The sequence below is a fragment of the Pongo abelii genome, chromosome 12, assembly GCF_028885655.2.
Source record: "Pongo abelii isolate AG06213 chromosome 12, NHGRI_mPonAbe1-v2.0_pri, whole genome shotgun sequence".
Classification (NCBI taxonomy): Eukaryota; Metazoa; Chordata; class Mammalia; order Primates; family Hominidae; genus Pongo; species Pongo abelii.
This window is the reverse complement of record NC_071997.2, coordinates 106,728,856-106,752,595: the sequence shown is the minus strand read 5'-3', so window position 1 is coordinate 106,752,595 and position 23,740 is coordinate 106,728,856. Positions and strand designations below refer to the sequence as shown.

The 23,740-nt window shown below is 43.2% G+C and overlaps 1 protein-coding gene, 1 long non-coding RNA gene and 1 other non-coding gene across 3 annotated transcripts in view; all 3 read left to right on the top strand.

Moving 5' to 3' along the window:
- Positions 1–30: 30 nt before the first annotated feature.
- Positions 31–23,740, top strand: part of RAB10 (RAB10, member RAS oncogene family) — a gene marked incomplete at its 5' end in the record, with an annotated part of 102,850 nt that continues 79,140 nt past the window's right edge. Inside the window, 1 exon segment of the mRNA NM_001133210.1 lies at positions 31–671. Coding sequence (NP_001126682.1) covers positions 545–671 — 127 coding nt within the window.
- Positions 4,131–23,740, top strand: part of LOC134759653 (uncharacterized) — a 47,517-nt gene continuing 27,907 nt past the window's right edge. The window contains exon 1 of the long non-coding RNA XR_010136204.1: positions 4,131–12,870. This is a non-coding gene — a long non-coding RNA (uncharacterized LOC134759653). The remainder of the gene's footprint in view (positions 12,871–23,740) is intronic.
- LOC112132248 (U6 spliceosomal RNA) lies at positions 8,266–8,372 on the top strand. Its single transcript, XR_002914043.1, has one exon. It is a non-coding gene; the product is annotated as a U6 spliceosomal RNA (small nuclear RNA).

Genomic DNA, 23,740 nt, shown 5'->3' with positions numbered 1-23,740 from the left:
GCGTGCGTCTCAGGCCGCGCGCACGCCGGCGTGAGAGGGCACGGGGAAAAGGTGGCTCTGGCCGGGGTGGCTCGGTTTCCTGGGGCTATGTAACTGAGCTCGTCGACTTGGGGGTGCTTCTTCGCTGCCCTCGCCGCGTGCTAGCAGGGAGTTTCTGCTCGGGAGAGAGACTGTCCTCACGCCCGCTGCGCCTCCCCGACGGCAGAGCAGGCTTGCTCGCCCGTGGGAGCGTCCCGGCCGAGAAGCCCTGAGGGGGGAGGGGAGGCCATTTTGTCCCGACCGACTCCCCGGAACCGGGCGGAGCGGCTGGGAGAGGCTGCGGAGCCGCAGTCGCCGCCCTCGCCGCTCTCGGAGGCACTGGACCCCGCCACTGTCGGGGCTTCCTCGAAGCTGTTCGTAGGTCGCCCGCGCCCTCTCGAGCCTTCCTTTTTCCCACGCTTCCCCGGTCCTCCGGCCTGAGAACGCCCGAGTGAGGACTTGGCCGTAGTGAGAGGGACCGATCCCTTGGGGCCGCCGGCGGCGAGAGCCCGAGCCGCTCCTCCCAATGGCGAAGAAGACGTACGACCTGCTTTTCAAGCTGCTCCTGATCGGGGATTCCGGAGTGGGGAAGACCTGCGTCCTTTTTCGCTTTTCGGATGATGCCTTCAATACTACCTTTATTTCCACCATAGGTAAGACCTGTGGGAGGACGGTGTACGGTCTCGGTAGCTGCATACCGTTTATTTTACTCCAGACATCTTGCTTCCCGTAATATACGCCTTTGTTTCAGTGATTCCGATTCCAAACGACACATCCAAGTTACTGTTTGAATCGGCATCGAGCTTACTGGGGCGGGGTCTTCCCATGATTTCCATCCGGTCTTCTGCTTTCGAGTCTCCCACTATGCTCAGTGCCTTCTGTTACAAAATATGCATCATTTAACCATGTTCCAGAACCTTATTTCTTCAGGCGACTGGACTGGCTTTTTCCACATTTGCGTGGAATTAGTAGATGTGTGATATTTTTAAGGTATTTATTTCAGTGGTTGCGATTGAAGTAGTACTAGCTATTTGGAAAAGGCCTGAATTTATACTTTGGGGCAAAGAAAAGATTCCATATGGTCATAACTTGGAGTAAACTTGAGGGTTTCTGGGAAGAGTAATTAAGGTAAATTAGAAGGGAAAAGTGAGTTGCCCTCATTCACTAATCCATTGATGTGTCAAACAATCGGAGGCTCTTCGCGCTTGGGGTGGGACTCTGGCATATTTGCCTCAGTGCTTTTCGAGACATCAACAGAAGCAGTAATCTGAGGGAGATGATCAGTTTCTGTCCTCAAACCCGACGGAGTGAAGTCAAGTTCTCTCTTCTGTTTTATTTGACTCTAGTATTTACAGGAAAGTATTTTGCCAGTCATAGCCGTATGGACTTATAATGCACTTTCACCATGTTTCAGAATTACTTAGTGTGGAAGTGAGAGCTAAAGAGTGACCTTTTTAATCGAGTTTCCCGTTTAGGAAAGGAAAAGGGAAGGCTCTAGGAAAGTCCCTTTTGAATCTGGTTAGAAAATTTAAGTGGCATTGACGCTAATTGTTCTATATTAATTGTGAAACCCATCTGCTCTGCAATAAATTTCTTAAAAGACACATGGCTCAGCATTGTGGCGGTGCATTTGAACCCATTTTTAAATGTACTTTTATATTGAGACGCTTTTAAAAAGCAACTGCAGTCGTCTTTGAACTCTGGGAATTGTCAAAATTAAGCTGATTTGGAACAGTTTGTATAGCGTTACTGAAATATTTGGTTTGGGTTTTCTTTTGTGACATACCTGCTTCATTCTCACAAAAGAAATTATACTGAAATTAAATTGGACAAGTGATTTTTTAAATAGATTTTTATTTTGCTTACCTTTTTTGGGAGGCAAATTATCATAATCCTTATTTCCAGAGTATCATACTGTTTTCTTGGTCTGTCATAAATTTCATGAAACTTAGAGCTTGTTCTCTAACTTGTGGGTTAGAGAATACTAGCACTTAGCGCTAGCACTTCCCTAGCACTGTTTGCTTTTAACACTCCACTTTTAGCTGTAGCTGGCTAGGGTTAAGTGATCAGATGGGTCAGCAAATATTTATTGAGCACCTAATGCTGGGCACTGTTTTTAGGCACTGGGAATAAGTGATGAACACAACAGACCCCTTGAGGAGCATTCCAGTGAGATCAATCATAATAGTGTGGAAGATGCTACAATAGTAAGCACAGGGAGGAAGAGTGGCTAGTCTAAATCGTGAGGAGTTTGAGTAGGCTTACATCGAGATGATACCTAAAATGAAGTCTGGGCCGGGCGCGGTGGCTCATGCCTGTAATCCCAGCACTTTGGGAGGCCTTGGCGGGCGGATCACAACGTCGGGAGGTCAAGACCAGCTTGGCCAATATGGTGAAACCCCTTTTTTACTAAAAATATAAAAATTAGCTGGGCGTAGTGGCAGGCACCTGTAGTCCCAGCTACTCAGGAGGCTGAGGCAGGAGAATCGCTTGAACCTGGGAGGCGGAGGTTGCAGTGAGCTGAGATTGTGCCACTGCACTCCAGCCTGGGCAACAAAGCCAGACTCTGTCTCAAAATAATAATAAATAAATGAAATCTGAAGGACTAATGGGAATTGAGTCAGAGGGGTAGGATAGGGCCTTTCTGGAAAAGGGAGCATAGAACAAATGTATAGTAAGGTTGAGGATTTAATTCATGTGGTCAACTTTATTTATTTTGAGACTGAGCCTCACTCTGATCTCGCATGATCTCGGCTCCCTGCAACCTCTGCCTCAGGGGTTCAAGCAATTCTGCCTCAGCTTCCTAAGTAGCTGAGATTACAGGTGCCCACCACCCCACCTGGCTAATTTCTGTATTTTTAGTAGAGACTGGGTTTCACCATGTTGGTCAGGCTGGTCTTGAACTCTTGACCTCAAACAATCCACCGCCCCAGCCTCCCAAAGTGCTGGGATTACAGGCGTGAGCCACCACGCCCGGCTGTGTGGTCAACTTTAACCTATCCTTAGGAACAGTGTGGATGGAGAGTAGGAAGCAAAACATTAACTCTGTCTACTCCAATCTTTTTGTAAAGGGTGTATGCCCCCAACTAAAACTCAATCCTGTAAGATAATGGTATAATCTTTTTGTAGCCCTTTTACTTGGGAAGATGTGTGATGATTTTGGATCAAGTCTGCTGGGTTGGAATCTTGTTTCCACAGGTTACTAGCTGTGCAACTTTGGCAGATTACTTAACCTCTGTTGGCTTCAGGCTCTTTAAGAGTGTTAAGGCTGGGCACGGTGGCTCACGCCTGTAATCCCAGCTCTTTGGGAGGCTGAGGCAGGCGGATCACCTGAGGTCGGAAGTTTGAGACCAGCCTGATCAACATGGAGAAACCCTGTCTCTACTAAAAATACAAAAATTATCTGGGCGTGGTGGCGCATGCTTGTAATCCCAGTTATTCAGGAGGCTGAGGCAGGAGAATCGCTTGAACCCGGGAGACAGAGGTTGTGGTGAGCCAAGATCGTGCCATTGCACTCCAGCCTGGGCAACAAGAGTGAAACTCTGTCTCAAAAAAAAAAAAGTGTCAATCATAATGTCTACCACATAGGGTAGTTGTGAGGATTTTAGGGGTTAGTGAGAGTAAAGCACTTCACATGGTGCCAGGGCCAGGCACTTTGTAGGAGCACAGTGCATATTAGCTGTATATAGAATATGTGACTCTTCTGCTGTGGAGGTGTGGCAGAACATGTTATTTTATGGATTGAACATCCTGCACACCGTGGTACCCAAGTATTTGTTGGTGCTCCACTAAACAATTTCTTTTTTTTTTTTTTTGAGACGGAGTTTCATTCTTTTTGCCCAGGCTGGAGTGCAATGGTGTGATCTCGGCTCACTGCAACCTCCGCCTCCCTGGCTTAGGTGATTCTTCTGCCTCAGCCTCCCAAGTAGCTGGGATTACAGGCATATGCCACCACACCTGGCTAATTTTGTATTTTTAGTAGAGACGGGGTTTCACCATGTTGGCCAGGCTGGTCTCGAACTCCTGACCTCAGGTGATCTGCCCGCCTCAGCGTCCCAAAGTGCTGGGATTATAGGTGGGAGCCACCACACCTGCCCTCCTTTTTTTTTTTTTTTTTTGAGATGGAGTTTTGCTTTTGTTGCTCAGGCTGGAGTGTAGTGGCGCAGTCTCTGCTCACTGCAAGCTCTGCCTCCCAGGTTCAAGCGATTCTCCTGCCTCAGCCTCCTGAGTAGCTGGGATTACAGGCGCGCACCACCACGCCTGGCCAATTTAGTATTTTTAGTAGAGATGGTGTTTCATCATGTTGGTCAGGCTGCTCTTGAACTCCTGACCTCAGGTGATCCACCTGCCTCAGCCTCCCAAACTGCTGGGATTACAGACATGAGCCACCACGCCCAGCCTAGACTCTGACATTTTCATACTTTCAGATAAAAATGTTTTCATATATAAGATATTGAATAGTGTAAGTTGAGAAAATAAATGATTCTGAGTACAGCTTGAACACATTCATGTATTAGCTCTGTGCACAGGTTTAAAATACCATTGGGCCGGGCGCGGTGGCTCACGCCCATAATCCTAGCACTTTGGGAGGCCAAGGCGGGTGGATCACGAGGTCAGGAGATCGAGACCATCCTACCTAACATGGTGAAACTTTGTCTCTACTAAAAATACGAAAAATTAGCTGTTTGTGGTGGTGGGCGCCTGTAGTCCCAGCTGCTCGGGAGGCTGAGGTGGGGGAATGGCATGAACCCAGGAGGTGGCGGAGCTTGCAGTGAGCCGAGATTGCACCACTGCACTTCAGCCTGGGCAACAGAGCGAGACTCCGTCTCAAAAAAAAAAAGGTCTACCATTGCGTTTAACTAGTGCTGTTCAAAAGAAATAATGTGAGCCGCATATATTACTTTTAATAGCCACTTTTTTTTTTTTTTTTTTTTTTTTTTTTAAAGATATGGAGTCTTGTTCTGTTGCCTAGACTGGAGTGCAGTGGTGCAATCTTGGCTCACTGCAACCTCCGCCTCCTAGGTTCAAGCAATTCTACTGCCTCAATCTCCCAGGTAGCTGGGATTATAGGTGTGTGCCACCATGCCCAACTAATTTTTGAATTTTTTAGTAGAGACAGGGTTTTACCGTGTTGGCCAGGCTGGTCTTGAACTCCTGACCTCAGGTGATCCACCCACCTTGGCCTCCCAAAATCCTGGGATTACAGGCATGAGCCACTGTACCTGGCCAAATAGTCACATTTTAAAAAGTAAAAAAAAATTTTTTTTTTTTTGAGATGGAGTATCGCTGTGTTGCCCAGGCTGGAGTGTAGTGGCACGATCTGGGCTCACTGCAACCTCCGCTTCCCAGATTCAAGCAATTCTCCCTGCCTCAGCCTCCCTAGTAGCTGGGATTACAGATACCCACTACCATGCCCAGCTAATTTTTTTGTATTTTTAGTAGAGATGCGGTTTCGCCATGTTGGCCAGGCTGGCCAAGAACTCCTGACCTCAGGTGATCCACCCACCTCGGCCTCCCAAAGTTCTGGGATTACAGACGTGAGCCACCGCACTTGGCCTAAAAAGTAAATTTTAATAGTATATTTTAACTCATATCTAGAATGTTACTTTATTGTGTAATCAAGATTTAAAAATTGTTGAGGGCAGGCTCAGTGGCTCACACCTGTAATCCCAGCACTTTGGCAGGCCGAGGTGGGAGGATTGCTTGCGCCCAAGAGTTCAAGACCAGCCTGGGCAACATAGTGAGACCCTGTCTGTATGAAAAAAAAATTAAAATTGTTGAAATATTTCACATTCTTTTTCTCTGGTTTGTAAGCTATGCTTACAACTCATCTCAATTTAGATTAGGCGTATTTCTACATGGATGTATATTATGTAATGAAAAATAAATTTTAAAGAGGCATATTTCAAATGGTTAATAGCTACACGTGGCTCGTAGCTACCATACTGGATGGTATGTGTCTAAACAATGTAAAGTAGCCTGTTGGTCAATGTGCAGATGACTAGAAATACTTTGAATGTAGACTACTTTCAGGAATGTGTTAAATTTTGTTAAGTGACAAGGGTTTGTTGTTGTTGTTTAAAAGATTAAATCTCACTCTGTCACCCAACTTGGAGTGCAGTGGTGCAATCATAGCTCACTGTAGCCTCAAACTCCTGGGCTTAAGCAATCCTCCTTCCTCAGCCTCTCAAGTAGCTGGGACTACAGGAGAGCACTATCGCGTCGGGCTGTGTTGTTTTTAAAATCTAGAGCATTCTCTATAAATGATAATGAAATTTTTGAGTGGTCACTTGATTGTTAAAACATCCTGAGGACTGGGCATGGTGGCTCAAACCTGTAATCCCAGCACTTTGGGAGGCTGAGTTGGGAAGTTCACTTGAGGTCAGGAGTTTGAGACCAGTCTGGGCAACATAGACCCCCATCTCTGCAAAAACAAAAAATTAGCAGGACATGGTGGCATGTTCCTGTAGTTCTAGCTACAGGGGAGGCTGAGGTGGGAGGACCACTTGAGTCCAGGAGTTCAAAGGTGAAGTGAGCTCAGATCACACCACTGCACTCCAGCCTGGGTGACAGAGCAAGACTGTGTGTGATAAAACAAAAACAGAAAACATCCAGAGGTTTGTATAGAAGTAGTTACCTTGCAGGTGTTCAGAAGGACCTGACTGCCAAAATAAGGCAGACCCTCATTATTTCAGGTGCAGTCATTTAAGTTTCTTATTGGCTATTGGTTTTTTGAAGAAATAATTTTTATAGATTTATGGGATGGTGTTCACAAAGACTACTGTATTTGAATTTTTCTATATATATTTCAATTCTCATACATCCATATTAGAAATTATGTATTGTATTTATGGTCAGATTTATTGGAGACTGCTGCAAAAAACAAATTACTGGTATGTTACACTCAACCAATCTCAAAACGAATCCAAGGGCACCAGAATATAAGTTGCACAAAGGCAGAAATTTTTGTCTTTTTTTTTTTTTTTCATGTGTGCTAAACACCTGGGAGAGTACCTGCACTTAATGGGTGCACCATAAATAATGAATGAAGGCAGGCAGGTAGGCAGACAGGTGGTACAATCAGGATCCTCTTAATATGAATTGGGGGTAGTTTATTTAAAATTTATCCTTTTTACGTACTTTCTGATCATTATATGAAGTAGATTGGGATCGGACTTAAGAATATTAGCTGTGGCCGGGCGCAGTGGCTCATGCCTGTAATCCCAGCACTTTGGGAGGCCAATGCAGGTGGATCACCAGAGGTCAGGAGTTTGAGACCAGCCTGGCCAACATGGTGAAACCCCGTCTCTACTAAAAATACAAAAATTAGCCAGGCGTGGTGGTGTGTGCCTGTTGCCCCAGCTGCTTGGGAGGCTCTGAGGCAGGAGAATTGCTTGAACCAGGGAGGCGGAGGGTTGCGGTGAGCCGAGATCGTGCCATTGTAATCCAACCTGGGCAACAAGAGCAAAACTCTGTCTCAAAAAAAAAGAAAAGAAAAAGAAATTGAAAGGATGTTTGAAAAATAGTCTCAAGAGAGTTACTGCTTTTGGATGAGAAGATTTCAGTGGTTGATTTGACCATAACCATCTTGGTAGTATGAGCTCAGGAATGCATTACTTATTAGTGATGTGGGAATTACATGGATTTGTCCCCAAAGCACAAGCTTTTAGTGGGCTGCTTCTATACTGGATGTGCTACCTTTTGGTGTCATTAATCCTTTCTCCACCACAGGCTTACTCCTTTTTTAACAGGGAATGTTTTTCATTGGGAATTGGAGTCTCTGGGCTCCATGTAAGAAATCAAGTTGGTAAAGGCTCTTGTCCCTAAGAGAGGTATAATACATACATTTTGTTGTCAGGATGATTTTGCTAAGTTTTGGAAGAGTAGGTTGGTTCCACTAACCTGCATTTAAGACGTGATTGATTAGGCTGGGTGCTGTGGCTCACACCTGTATTTCCAACACTTTGAGAGGCTGAGGCAGGAGGATAGATTGAGCTCAGGAGTTCGAGACCAGCCTGGGCAACTTAGCCAGACCCCCATCTCTACAAAAAAAGCTTTTAAATAAAAAATTAGCTGGGTGTGGTGGTGCATACCTGTAGTCCCAGCTACTCAGGAGGCTGAGATGGGAGGATCACTTGAGCCCAGGAGTTTGAAGCTGCAGTGAGCTATGATTGTACCATCTCACTCCAGCCTGGATGACAGAGTGAGATTCTGTCTTAAACAGAAAACCCCAAAAGACCATCCAGAGTGCTTGTCTCGGTAGCATATATACTAAAATTGGAATGATACGGAGAAGATTAGTATGGTCCCTGCGCAAGGATGACACGCAAATTTGTGAAGTGTTTCATAATTACTATTTTAAAAAAAAACCTCTCTAGGTATTTCTCCAAAGAAGCTAAGCAGATGCCCAATAAACATATGGAAAGATGTTCAGCATCACTAATAATTAGGGAAATGCAAATCAAAACCACAGTGAGATGTTATTTTGTGACCATTTAGGATAGTTATAACAACAACAACAAAAGACAAAAACAAGTGATGAGGTTGTAGAGAAATTGGAACCTTGGTGCATTGCTGGTCGGAATGTGAAATGGTGCAGCCACAGTGAGAAACAATAGAGGTGGTTTCTCAAAAAATTAAAAATGAAATTACCATATGATCTAGTGATCTCACTTCAAGTTATATCCAGGATAATTTAAATCAAAGATTCAAACAGGGCCAGGCAAGGTGGCTCGTGCCTGTAAATCCCAGCACTTTAGGAGCCAGATCACTTGGGCTCAGGAGTTCAAGACCAGCCTGGGCAACATGGTGAGATCCTGTCTCTACCAAGAAACCCCCCAAAATTAGCTGTACATGGTGGCGCATGCCTGTAGTACCAGCTGCTTGGGAGACTGAGGTGAGAGGATCACTTGAACTTGGGAAGTGGAGGTTGCAGTGAGCTGATAATCATGCCACTGTACTCCAGCCTGGGTGACAGAGCAAGACCCTGTCTCAAAACAAACAACAACAAAAAAGACTCAAACAGCTATTTGTACACCAGCATTCATAGCAGCATTATTCACGATAGCTGAAAGGTGGAAACAACTCACATGTTCATTAGTGGATAAATGGATAAACAAAATGTGGTATACACATAGAATGGAATATTATTCAGCCTTAAAAGGGAGGGAAATTCTAACATGCTGCCACATGGATGCGCCTTGAAAATAATTTACTAAGTAAAATGAGTTGGACACAAAAGGACAAATAATGTGTGAGGTACCTATAGTAGACAAATTAGTGGAATAGTGGTTACTAGGGCCTGGGGGACAGAGTAATGGGGAGTTATTGCTTAATGATCACAGAGTTTTAGTTTGGGAGGATGAAAAAGTTCCAGAGAGGAATAGTGATGATGGTTGTATAACAGTGTGAATTAATTTAATGCCACTGAATTCTACACTTAAAAATGTTTGAAATGCATGAAAAGACAAATACTATGTGATTTCATTTATATGAATATGAGGCTATCTAAAGTCAAATTCATAGAAACAGAAATAATGATGATTACCAGGGGCTGGGGAAGAGGGAAATAGGAAGGCGTTTAATGAGTATAAAACAACGCATTACAGTTTTGCAGAATGAAAAGGCTCTGGAGATCTGTTGCACAATGGTGTGATACACTTAACACCTACTGAACTGTACACATTAAAAATGGTTAAGATGGCAAATTTAGTGTTATGTTTTAGAAAATGGTTTAAATAGTAAATGTTTTAGATATATTTTCCCCACCGCTCAACAAAACCCAAAAAACTAACACTCGACCCAGCTCTCTAAAAGAGCATTTGATCACAGACAGCCCCTCCTGTTACAGGTGTTAGCTACTGTTAACCAGTGGTTGTGAATCGAGAGGATCCTTTATGATACTTTCCCATGCTTTAATATCACTGGTCTGTACTTTCAGATGTTGAAGGCAGATTTGTCTTTTTGTTGTCTGTAGTTACATAGACCTTCTTGGAATGTTAGAATCATAGAATGTTAGTGCAGGAATTAACCCTTAAATGAATTTTCAAAGTGGGAAAACCGAGACTGGTGAGGTGAAGTAACTTTGAGAAGGCCAAAAGGCCACATGGCTAATTAGTTTTTTTTTTGAGATAGAGTTTCACTTTTGTTCCCGAGGCTGGAGTGCAGTTGCGTCATCTTGGCTCACTGCAACCTCCACCTCCCGGGTTCAAATGATTCTCCTGCCTCAGCCTCCCGAGTAGCTGGGATTACAGGCATGAGCCACCATGCCTGGCTAATTTTTGTATTTTTAGCAGAGACGGGGTTTCACCCTGTTGACCAGGCTGGTCTCAAACTCCTGACCTCAGGTGATCCACCCGCCTCGGCCTCCCAAAGTGCTGGTATTACAGGCATGAGCCATTGCACCCGGCCAGGAGTTTTTATTAGAATCCACAGCCAATCTTATTCATAACCACATTGCTCATTCTGAGAATTTCATTGTTGTGTTTAAAAAAAATCAATGATAGTTTTCCTGCTCATCAATTTCAATTTGAAAAGTAGAGTAGAGTTGCTGTGGTTTTGTTTTTGTTTTTGTATTTGTTTTTGGAGGGGCACGAATAGGTAAGTAACAAGTCTTAGAATAAAATATCAAGGATTTTGTTCTGGTTACTTGTCCTTTGCCATCTTAGAGCATAATAGAGAAGAGCCGATGATGTTAGGGATAATTATTTTCTTTTCAAGAATTGTGGTGTATAATGATGCACAAGCACGGCAAAGGAAATACTGGTATTCTTGTTTTGTTTGCAAAAGGGAGAGGCTAATAGGAGAAATACTGGCAATCTCTTTCAACTTTTTTTTTTTTTTTTTTTTTTTGAGACGTCGTCTCGTTCTGTCGCCCAGGCTGGAGTGCAGTGGTGCAATCTCAGCTCACTGCAAGCTACGCCTCCTGGGTTCACACCATTCTCCTGCCTCAGCCTCCCGAGTAGCTGGGACTACAGGCGCCCGCCACCACGCCTGGCTAATTTTTTGTATTTTTAGTAGAGGCAGGGTTTCACTGTGTTAGCCAGGATGGTCTTGATCTCCTGACCTCATGATCCGCCTGCCTCTGCCTCCCAAAGTGCTGGGATTACAGGCATGAGCCACCGCGCCCGGCCATCTTTCAACTTTTAACAGCAGAAGGTTGCCTAGGCAGAGCTGTGGTAGCAGTTGTGAAGAACGGAGGAGTAGGAGCTTGTTGAGTGTTGATTTACAAGTAAGAGACCATTATTTAGCACAAAATATAAATTGTATGATTAGCTGAAGAGATTTGCCTGGGAAAACTGTTTATTGAGATGGTTAAGTCATAAGGAAGAGTTTCATTTTTATTTTATTTGATTTTTGTAGAGACAGGGTCTTGCTTTGTTGCCCAGACTGGATCACATTCCTGGGTTCAAGCAGTTTTCCTGCCTCAGCCTCTAAAGCCACCAAGGCCAGCTTTTTAAAACTTTATTTTATATATAAAAAAAGAGTTTAAAGGAGTTACAAAGGATGTTGAGGTTAACAGGACATTATCTGAACCCAGAAGACGGAAAGTCTTGTAAAGGTCATAGAGGTGGGTCCTTCAAATAGATGAATAATTGAGGGTTTATGAAATTAGTTCATTAAATTTGGATTATAAGAAAAGGAATTTGAGGCCCGGTGCGGTGGCTCATGCCTGTAATCCCAGCACTTCGGGAGGCCAAGGCCGGTGGATCACCTGAGGTCGGGAGTTTGAGACCAGCCTGACCAACATGGAGAAACCCCGTTTCTACTAAAAATACGAAAATTAGCTGGGCATGGTGGCGCATGCCTGTAGTCCCAGCTACTCGGGAGGCTGAGGCAGGAGAATCGCTTGAATCTAGGAGGCAGAGGTTGTGGTGAGCCGAGATCACGTTATTGCACTCCAGCCTAGGCAAGAAGAGTGAAACTCCGTCTCAAAGAAAAAAAAAAAGAAAAGGAATTTGAAAGTTGATTAAAATGAAATTTTAGTGAAGAAAACTCAGTCTTAAGGGAAATCTGAAATGAGAAAAACGTTTTTATTTGAAGACAGTGCAGTGTATTTTGGGTTGCAAGCATAAGTGATTGCTTGATGTTTATTCTTCTTTCCAGAGCTGAAAAATAATATTTTTGAGGAAAACAGCAACTATTAATGGAATGCTACATTTCTTTTTTTATTATTTATTATTTACTATTGATTAAAAAAAATTAATAGAGACGGGGTCTCGCCATGTTACCCAGGCTAGTTTCGAACTCCTAGGCTCAATCAGTACTCCTGCCTCAGCCTCCCAGAGTGCTGGGATTTATAGGTGGGAGCCACCACGCCTGGCCTAGAATGCTGTGTTTCAAATATGACCCAGAAACAGAGCTTCCAAGGTTGTAAAACATTAGAAAATGGAAAAACCATTATTCTGGAGACCCAAAAAGTACATCATATCAAAATTAGAACAAAGGACAGTGTTGATTTGTTTCTTTCCTATAATTAGCAATGCTTCTGTACAGACTTTTTTAAGTTGAAATTTTTATTAAGATAATTGTAATTTCTCATGCAGTTGTAAAAGATAATACAAAGGGATCTCTTGTACACTTTGCCCAGTTTCTCCCAATGGTAGCAGTTTTGGGAAACTTTTATAACATCACAACCAGAATATTGACATCTGGTGTAGTACACCAGCCTTATTAAAATTCTCCAGTTTTATTTTTATTCATTTGTGTGTATATTAAATTTGGTACAATTTTGTCACTCATAGGTTCATGTATCCACCACCATAGTCAATGATACAACAGTTCCAAGGAACAAGGGCCCTTCATGTTCTTTTGTAATTATAGCCTCCCGATATTTCTACACTCCAAACCTTGGTAACTATGAAACTGTCCTCCATTTCTAAAATTTTGTCATTTTACAAATGTTGTATAAATGGAATCATATAGAATGTAACCTTTTGGGATTGGCTCCCCCCTACTCCCCAACTCAGCATAATTCCCTGGAGATTAATCCAAGTTGTGTGTATCATTTGTTTTTTTGTTTTGTTTTGTTTTTTGTTTTTTGTTTTTTGTTTTTATTGAGACAGAGTCTTGTTCTGTCGCCTAGGCTGGAGTGTGATGGCACGATCTTGGCTCACTGCAACCTCTGCCTCCCAAGTTCAAGTGATTCTCCTCGCCTCAGCCTCCTGAGTAGCTGGGATTACAGGCACCCACCACCATGCCCAGCTAATTTTTGTATTTTTAGTAGAGATGGGGTTTCACTACATTGGCCGGGCTGGTCTTGGACTCCTGACCTCAGGTGATCGGCCTCACCTGCCTCGGCCTCTCAAAGTGTTGAGATTACAGGCGTGAGCCACCATGCCTGGCCTATTTTTTTTTTTTTTTTTTTTTTGAGACAGAGTCACTTTGTTGCCCAGGCTGGAGTGCAGTAGCACAATCTTGGCTCACTGCAACCTCTGCCTCCTGCGTTCAAACGATTCTCCTTCCACAGCCTCCCAAGTAGCTGGGACTACAGGCATGCACCACCACACCCAGCTAATTTTTTTGTATTTTTAGTGGAGATGAGGTTTCACCATGTTGACCAGACTGGTCTTGAACTCCTGACCTCAGGTGATCTGCTGGCCTCGGCCTTGGCCTCCCAAAGTGTTGGGATTACAGGCGTGAGCCACCGTGCCGGGCCCATTAGTTTTTTTTTTTTCTTGTTGAGTAGTATACTTCATGGTATGTGCCAGTTTGTTTAATCTTCACCCATGGACTAACATCTGGGCTGATTCCAGTTTTTAGCTAATATGAATAAAGCTGCTAGGAATATTTTGTGTACAGGTTGTGTGATCATAAATTTTTGTTTCTTTGGAATAAACACCCAGAACTGCAATTGTTGGGTCACATAGTAATTGCGTGTTTCGTTTTATAAGAAACTGCCAGACTGTTTCCAGAATGGCTATACTATTTTAGACCCCCATCCTCAGCAGTGTATGAGTGCACTTTCTCTGCATCCTCACCAGCATTTGATAACGTTATCATATTTTGTACTTTAGTCATTCTGGTAAGTGTGTAGTGATAATCTCATTGTGGTTTTTCATTTGCATTTTTCTGATTGCCAAAGGTGTTGAAAAGTCCTTTTATGTGCTTATTTGCCATCTTTGGAAAAATGTCTGTTCATGTGGTTGCCGATTTTCTAATTGGATTGTTTTTTAACTGTTGAGTTTTGAGAGTTCTTTGTACATTTAAAATTCTAGTCTTGACCAGGTGCAGTGGCTCACACCTGTAATCCCAGCACTTTGGGAGGCTTAGGTGGGTGAGTTGCTTGAGACTATCTTGGGCAACATGGCGAAACCCTATCTCTACAAAAAAAGAAAAAAATTAGCTGGATGTGGTAGTGTGCACCTGTAGTCCCGACTATCTGGGAGACTGAGATGGGAGGATCAGCTGAGGCCAGGGAGATTGAGGCTGCAGTGAGCTGTGATCACTCCAGCCTGGGCGACAGTGAGACTCTATCTCAATACAATAAAATAAAATTCTAGTCCTTTGTTGGATATGCGGTTTACAGATATTTTCTTCCAGTCTGTAGTTTGTCTTTTCATCCTCTTCACATGGGCTTTCACAGGGCAAACATTTGGAACTTTGATGCGGTCCAATTTATAAATCATGCTTTTGGACTTTCTTTTTGTGGATCATGCTTTTGGTATTTAGGAACTCTGTCCATCATAGATCCCAAATATTTTCTTCTGTGTTTTCCTAAAAGTTTTATAGTTTTATATTTTACATGTGACCCTATTTTGAGTTATTTTTGTATATGGTGGGGGGTTTAGATTGAGGTCGACTTTTTTTTTTTTTTTTGCTTGTGGAAGGGATGTTTGATTGCTCCCGTACCATTTATTCAATATGAAGGCCTTTTCCCCTCACCTAATTTCATATAGTTAATCAGATGATGTAGGTGTTCTCAGGATTTCAGAGATTCTGTATGACCTGACAGGAATGAAAATTGACTTAGTGGTTGACTCTTGCCATAATTTACACTGCGCTTTCTGAAAGGTTTTTTTTCCCTCTTTTTTTTTTTGAGATGGAGTTTAGCTCTTGTTGCTCAGGCTGGAGTGCAGTGGCACGATCTCTACTCACTGCAACCTCCACTTTCTGGGTTCAAGCGATTCTCCTGCCTCAGCCTCCCAAGTAGCTTGGATTACAGGCACGCACCACCACGCCTGGCTAATTTTTGTATTTTTAGTAGAGATGGGGTTTCACCATGTTGGCCAGGCTGGTCTCGAAATTCTGACCTCAGGTGATCCTCTTGCCTCAGTCTGGGATTACAGGCATAAGCCACTGTGCCTGGCCTAGATGAGAATTTTAACCTTTTATAATCTCATCCCACTCTCTGTTTCAGTTCTTTGTTAAAATGGTATGCAGTGGTTACATTACTATGCCTGTATAAATATTCCATTTAGTTAAGTAGCCTACTATATTTCCTTTGTTCTGAAGTTAAAAATTCGTCTTTATTTGATTAATCTCCGTCTTCCTATGTACTACAGCAACCTCTCAAAATGAATTTCCACATAGCCAAACCACCAGTTAATAATCTTTTGGTTTCTATTGTTTTCCTGGACACCTCTCTACTAGATATTTTCTCTGTCCTGCTTCAATAATGGACTGGTTATTAATTATGCCTGGTTGCACAATTAATGCCTTGGGAATTTCCTAAGGGTCTCTCCTGTATGCGATACCCTGTTTTTTGCAATACCTTTCTTTGTTGGTTTATTGCCTTTGAGCATATCATCCTGTCGTAGCTTTTTGCTAAAAGGGTACATGGTAAAGGAAATTTTTTGAGGCTTTCCATGTTTGACAAAGTCTGAATTCTTCCCTTTTCACTCAGTTGAGTGTTTGACAAGGCATAGAGTTATAGGTTGAAAACAGTTTTCCTTAGGACTTTGAAAACATTACTCCATTGTCTTCTAGTTGCTGACAGTTCTGATACCATTCTGATTCTTTATCCTTTATTTGTAGGATAATTATTTATTTATAGTAGCCTAGTTTATCTCTGGAAGATTTCTAATTTTTTAAATTCTTAATAAAAAATTTCATAATTATGTACCTTGGTAGGTGGGTCTTTTTTATAAATCTGTTGTTCTGGGTACTTGGTGGGCCTTTCCAGGTCCTTCCAACTTTGTTAATTTGTTCTACTGCCTGGGAGATTTCTTTGACTTTATCCTTTTACCTTTATATTGAAGGTTTTCAGCTGTCATATTTTTAATTTCTGGTAGTTTTTTCTTGTCTATTCCTTAGTTTTTTTTTTTTGGAGACAGGGTTTCACTCTGTCACCCAGGTTTGTGACAGCCTTACTGCAGCCTCAACCTCCTGGGCCCAAGCAATCCTCCCACTTCAGCCTCCTGAGTGGTTGGGACCACAGGTGCATACCACCACACCTGGCTAATTTTTTCTCTTTTTTTTCTATACATGGGTCTCATTTTGTCTCCTGGGCTCAAGTGATTGTCCGACTTCAGCCTCCCAAAGTGCTGAGATTACAGGTGTGAGTCCTTGTGCCTGGTCCTTAAATTTTTTTGTTTGACTTTTCTTTTTAGAGACAGTCTTGCTCTGTCTCCCAGGCTAGAGTGCAGTGGCGTGATCAGGGCTCTCTGCAGCCTCAATCTCCCGGGCTCAAGAGATCTTCCTGGGTTCAAGTGATCTTCCTACCTCGGCCTCCTAAGTAGCTAGGACTACAGGCATGTGCCACTGCATCTGGTTAATTTTTAAATTTTTTGTAGAGACTGGGCCTCACTATGTTGTCCAGGCTGGTCTTAACTCCTGGGCTCAATTGATCCTCCTACCTTGGCCTCCCAGAGTGCTGGGATTTTAAGTGTGAGCCACCATGCCTGGCATAAATTTGTTTTTTAAAATTCTTGTTTTTTGAATATACTGTTTTCTCTTCTTGGAGGATAGCTTATTTGATGTTTTCTTCTATTTCTTACTTTCTCTTCCCTTCCTTCAAGTCCTCCCTTTTTGCCCCCTCCCCCTTGTTTTATTGTAAATTTTTTTTGGAAGCCTTCCTCAAATGATTGTTGATTTCAGACTGCACATTCATAATTAAGAATGAGTCATTAAAGTCCAGGCACGGTGGCTCACGCCTGTAATCCCCGCACTTTGGGAGGCCAAGGTGGGCGGATCACGAGGTCAAGAGATCGAGACCATCCTGACCAACATGGTAAAACACCGTTTCCACTAAAAATACAAAAAAAAAAAAAAAAAGCCAGATGTGGTGGTGAGCGCCTGTAGTCCCAGCTACTCGGGAGACTGAGGCAGGAGAATCACTTGAACCCAGGAGGCAGAGGTTGCAGTGAACCCAGACTGCGCCACTGCACTCTAGCCTGGGCGACAAAGCGAGACTCCGTCTCAAAAAAAAAAAAAGAGTCATTAAGGCCAGGTGAGGTGGCTCACGCCTGTAATCCCAGCACTTTGGGAGGCTGAGGCAGGCAGATCAGGAGGTCAGGAGTTCCAAGACCAGCCTGACCAACATGGTGAAACCTCGTCTCTACTAAAAATACAAAAATTAGCCGGGCATGGTGGTGTGCACCCGTAATCCCAGCTACTCAGGAGGCTGAGTCAGGAGAATTGCTTGAACCCGGGAGGCGGAGGTTGCAGTGAGCTGAGAGCCCGCCACTGCACTCCAGCCTGGGCAACAGAGCGAGACTCAGTCTCAAAAAAAAAAAAAAAAAAAGTCATTAAAAAGATGTTTGCAGCAGGACGTGGTGGCTTATGCCTGTAATCCTAGCACTTTGGGAGGCTGAGACAGGAGGATTGTTTGAGCCCAGGAGTTTGAGATCAGCCTGGGCAACATAGGGAGACTACCGTCTCTACAAAAAATTAAAAAAAAAAAAGTAGCTGATCATGGTGGTTCACACCTGTAGTCCCAGCTACTTGGGAGGCAGACGTAGGTAGATTGCTTGAGCCTGGGAGGTTGAGGCTGTAGAGACCCAGGATCACGCCACTGTTCTCCAGCCTGGGCAACAGAGTGAGACGCATTCTCAAAGAAAAGATGTTTTCAAGGTCTGTAAACATGGGCAGGGCTTTTCACTGGTGGGCTCTGCTACAAGATGATGGAACGTGAGCCAATTTTTTTTTTTTTTTTTCCTTCACTGAGAGAGATTCCAAGCATTAATGTCTGTTGGTCTTATTTCTGGAGCCATTCTCTTTCTCCAGAGAGACTCAGATCACCTGCCTGAAATGTGGGGAGGAGAATGTAAGCTTGACTGCCTGCTTTCTTGAATCTGAGCAGCTAAAGGAACTTGGGTGGGCAGGTGTGGGGTTAACTTTAGTTTCATTGTACACATTTGTATTTAATCTTATTTTTCCAAATCTTCTATCTGTAGTCTCATTCCCATACTCCATTTAGCCTGGTGTTGCTGAGTGTATCTGTTGCAGATTTTCTAGAGAATGAGCCTTTAGACACCTACTTGGTCTTGAGGGATGACAATATTGGTATGTGAGATGGAAGCTATGTGTTGGGGTGTCCTTATATACAGCCCTCACTTTCCGCCTTGGTGTCTGATATCTCTTACTGCTAAACCCTCCCAAATGAATTGACTTGTTCCTCTTTGATGTCTTCAATGGGCCTTGAAGTCATAAGCTTCTTTGTTTTCATCTACTGTGGTTACAATTGCAATGTCTATTCATTGAAATGGAGGAAAAGTTTATATTTCTTGTTTTCTCTATGTTGGTGTGACTTTGGAGAGAAGGGGTTAGAAAGATCTCTCTGCTATCTCAACTGGAGGTTGAGGTAATTTTTGACTTCAAATGATTTTTGACTCCACTTTTTTAAAACTCGTAACATTAGTAGAGTTGGGGTGAATGATATTTTGCTATTGTTTTTGTAAATATCCAGTCCTCCTTCAAAATAATGAGATTTTTGTTATTTAGGATAGTGGAATGTAGTATTGAATCCAAGTAGTTCCACCACCGTCCAGATCAGTGACATTTAAAGGAGACAGCTTTAATTTAGATGTGTAATTCTTAGCTGATTTACTTGGGGGGAAATGGAGTACTTTTGCTTTTTAAACAAAGTAGAACTGTAGTCTTAAATTTCAATCTTATTCTTTTGATGGATACTATTTTATAGAATACTGAACAGCAAGTGATTCAGCAAATTCATAATCTATTAGAGGATTTCAGTGGGTCCTATATATCATAGCACTTGGCATTGAATAATAAGTTATCATTCTTGATTTTTTGCTGGTTTGAAACCTGGTAAATATTTGTGCTTACAAAGTGGGAGTATTGTTCATCTACCTCGTTATATATTCTTAGTCTTACATAAATGCTTTTGCTTTCCTTAAATTAGATATTAATGGACAAGTGTATATTTCTTTTTTTTTTATTTTTTGAGATAAGTCTCACTCTTGTCACTCACGCTGGAGTGCAATGGCACAGTCTCGGCTCACTGCAACCTCTGCCTTCCGGGTTCAAGCGATTTCTCCTGCCTCAGCCTCCTGAGTAGCTGGGATTACAGGCGTGTGCCACCACGCCCAGCTAATTTTTGTATTTTTAGTAGAGACAGGGTTTCATCATGTTGGCCAGGCTGGTCTAGAACTCCTGACCTCGTGATCCGCCTGCCTCAGCCTCCCAAAGTGCTGGGATTACAGGTGTGAGTCATCACACCTGGCTTCTTTTTCTTTCTTTTTTTTTTTCCTTCTTTTCTTTTTTTTTTTTCCCCCTGTTTTTTTGAGCTGGAGTCTTGCTCTGTCGCCCAGGGTGGAGTGCAATGGCGTGATCTCGGCTCACTGCAACCTCTGCCTCCCAGGTTCAAGCAATTCTCCTTCCTCAGCCTCCCAAGTAGCTGGAATTACAGGCGCCCACTGCCACGCCCAGCTAATTTTTTTTTTGTATTTTTAGTAGAGACAGGGTTTCACCATGTTGACCAGGCTGATCTCAAACTCCTGACCTCAGGTGATCCACCCGTCTTGGCCTCCCAAAGTACTGGGATTACAGGCCTGAGCCACCGTGCCTGGCCTAATTTTTAGTAGAGACGGTGTTCTACCATGTTGGCCAGGCTGGTCTGGAACTCCTGACCTCAGGTGATCCACCTGCCTCGGCCTCCCAACATGCTGGCATTATAGGCGTGAGCCACCACACCTGGCCAGATAGGGGTGTAATTCTAAAAAATCTAGTAGTTTCTTTTTGCATATTTTAGTGTGGGGATATATATTCAGCATAGTAAATAGGCAAGAGTGCTATGGAAGGTAAATATAATATCAGAATAGTTGTTCAAACATTAACTCTTTAAGAGATTAAGCATTTTTAAAACTTTTTCATTATTTTGAAAAATTTCTAACCTACAGGAAAGTTAGAACACTCATTACGATGAATCCCCTTAGATCTTCCAGATTCACCAGTTGTCAGCATTTTGCTACATTTGTTTTTATATCTCTCAAGAGAGTTTATTTTGCTTGTGATGTAGTGTCTGATTCAAGATAGGTTAAATTAACCAAGTCTGATGGCACACACATGTAGTCCCAGCTACTTGGGAGGCTGAGGTGGGAGGGTTGCTTGAGCCCAGGAGGTGGAGGTTGCAGTGAGCTGAGATCACATCACTGCACTGCAGCCTGGGTGACAGAGTGAGACCCCGCCTTAAAAAAAAAAAAAAGATTAAAGATCTGCATTTTGAGATGAGCATAGTCTTTTTTTTACGAACTAGAAAATTAAGTTATAATCCCCTGTGTTTACCATTTATTGAAAAAAAAATTGAGGCTTTTAATATGTTAGGCACCCTCTACTAAGCACTAGGGATGCAATGGTGAGTAGTATACAGTTGGTGGCTGCTCTTGTCTAGTTTCAATTCTAGTGGAGGATTCTTAGAAGTGCACTAAAATACTACTACTTTCTTATCATCTGAAGTTAGAATATGATTCTCAGTATCTTTGTTGCTCTTCTAAGACATTTTACATTGTGGGAAATACAGGCTTTATACCTTTTAAGTCACTATTTTTGTTTTTTGAGACAGTAGGTGGGATTACAGGCATGTGACACCACACTTGGCTAATTTTTTTTTTTTTTTTTTTTTTTGAGATTCTCACTCTTTCTCCCAGGCTAGAGAGCAGTGGTGTGATCTTGGCTCACTGCAACCTCTGCCTCCCGGGTTCAAGTAATTCTCTTGCTTCAGCCTCCTGAGTAGCTGGGACTACAGTTGCTCACCACCGCGCCCAGCTAATTTTTTGTATTTTTAGTAGAAACAGGGTTTCAACATGTTGTCCAGGCTGGTCTCAAACTCCTGACCTCAGGTGGTCTGCCTGCCTCAGCTTTCCAAAGTCCTGGAATTACAGGTGTGAGCCACCCTGCCCAGCCTAATTTTTGTATTTGTAGTAGACATGGGGTTTTGCAGTGTTGGCCAGGCTGGTCTCAAATTTCTGGCCTCAAGTGATCCACCTGCCTTGGCCTCCCAAATGCTGGGATTACAGGTGTGAGCCACCATGCGCCTGGTCTGTGTTTTTCTGTTTTGTTTTCTTACCTTACATAGTTATTGTTGATGTACCTCCAGAAAGATGTAGAACTTTTTTTTTTTTTTTTTTTTTTTGAGACAGGGTCTCATTCTGTCACCCAGGATGAGCGCAGTGGCACAGTCACAGCTCATTGCAGCCTCAAACTTCCAGGCTCAAGCGATCCTTCCACCTCAGCCTCCCAAGTAGCTGGGATGATAGGCACACACCACCACACCTGGATTAGTTTTTTTTAGTAGAGATGAGATCTCTCTATGTTGTCTAGGCTGGTCTCGACCTCTTGAACTCAAGGGATCCTCCTGCCTCAGCCTCCCAAAGTGTTGAGATTACAGGCGTGAGCCACCATGTCTGGCCTTTCTTTTTCTCTTTTTTCCTTTTTTTGAGACGGAGTCTTGCTCTGTCACCAGGCTAGAGGGCAGTGGCGTGATCTCGGCTCACTGCAACCTTCGCCTCCCGGGTTCAGGCAGTTCTCCTGCCTCAGCTTCCTCAGTAGCTGGAACTACAGGTGCGTGCCACCACACCCGGCTAATTTTTGTATTTTTAGTAGAGACTGGGTTTCACCTTGTTGGCCAGTATGGTCTCGATCTCCTGACCTCGTGATCCACCCACCTTGGCCTTCCAAAGTGCTGGGATTACAGGTGTGAGTCACCGCGCCTTTCTTTTAAGATGTAGAATTTTAAACACTCAGTTTAGTAAGACTACATTTATCTAGAAATTAGTCTTTTATCAATCTCTGAGTACAATCCAGACTCAAAATAAACAAGATGTATTTTAATGTATTCCCTAAATTATTTATTTTTCTTGAGACAGATTCTAGGTCTGTCACCCTGGCTAGAGTGCATTGGTGTGATCATAACTCACTGTAACCTTGAACTCTTGGGCTCAAGCAGTCTTACCCATTAGCCTCCTGAGTAGCTAGGACTACAGATGCATGCCACCATACCCAGCTAGATTTTTTTGTTTTTTGTAGAGGCAGAGTTTTGCAATGTTGCCCAAATTGGTCTCGAACTCCTGGCCTCAAGCGATCCTCTTGCCTCCTAAAGTGCTGGAATTACAGGTGTGAGCCACTGAGCCTGGCCCTAAAAACTGTGTGGTGCCAACTATCTGACAATAAGCTTGTACTTTGCTGTATAGAGGCGTCATGAGTGGCAGCAGTAGCTCTATGCCACGTATTTCTGGTACTGCCACTGGCTGGGCCAATTGGTGCCATTAACTTAAGGAATATGCAAGAAGGAGCAGATCTGAGAGGCATGATATTCCGCCCTGTGACATGTGCTTGTAGGATATCTAAGTTAACGTGTCCAGTAGACATTTGTATGTTATGTTGGGAGGTAAGGAGTGGAATCTAGTCTTGAGAAATAAAACTACTTGAAGTCATAGTGGCTTCAATGAGCATGGAGCGAGAAGACCTCCAAAAGCTAAGGAAGCTGGGCATGGTGGTGGGTGCCTGTAGTCCCAGCTACTGGGAGACTGGAGGCAGGAGGATTGCTTGAGCCCAGGAATTCAAGGTTGCATTGTGCACAGTTGCGCCTATGAATAGCCATTGCACTCCAGCCTGGGCAACATAGACAGTCCCTAAAAAAAAAAAAATTAAAAAATAAAAACTATAAGGAATACTAACATTTAAGGTGTAGACAGGATAGGAATCCAGCCAAGAAATTAAGAAGCAGTGGCTAGAGTGGTTGGGGGGATGGTGTAGAGAAAAAGAACATGGATTAGTTAAAATTTGTTTTGTCCCTTGTTTGACTAAAGGCAAGTTTCATTCATTCGTTCATTCATTCATTCAGAGACGGGGTCTTACTCTTTCCCCCAGGCTGGAGTGCAGTGGTGCGATCTCTGCTCACTGCAACCTTCACCTCCTGAGTTCAAGTGATTCTCTCACCTCTGCCTCCCCAGTAGCTGGGATTTACATGCAGGCGCAACCATGCCTGGCTAATTTTTGTATTGTTAGTAGAGACGGGTTTTCACCATGTTGGCCAGTCTGGTCTCAAACTCCTGACCTCAAGGGATCCACCTGCCTTGGCCTCCCAAAGTGCTGGGATTACAGGCGTGAGCCACCATGCCCAGCCTAAAGGCTAGTTTTAAAGTCTCTCCGAACTTCTTTTTTAGATAGGGGCTTGATAACCCCTACTTTGGAAAAATTGATTGAATTAAATGGAATGATGTGAAGTGTAGTACAGGGCCTGGACCATAGTAGATACTCAGATATTTGTTAAGAAGACTAAAAATCTTGGCGGTATCCTTGATGCCTCCTTCACTTGTATCTC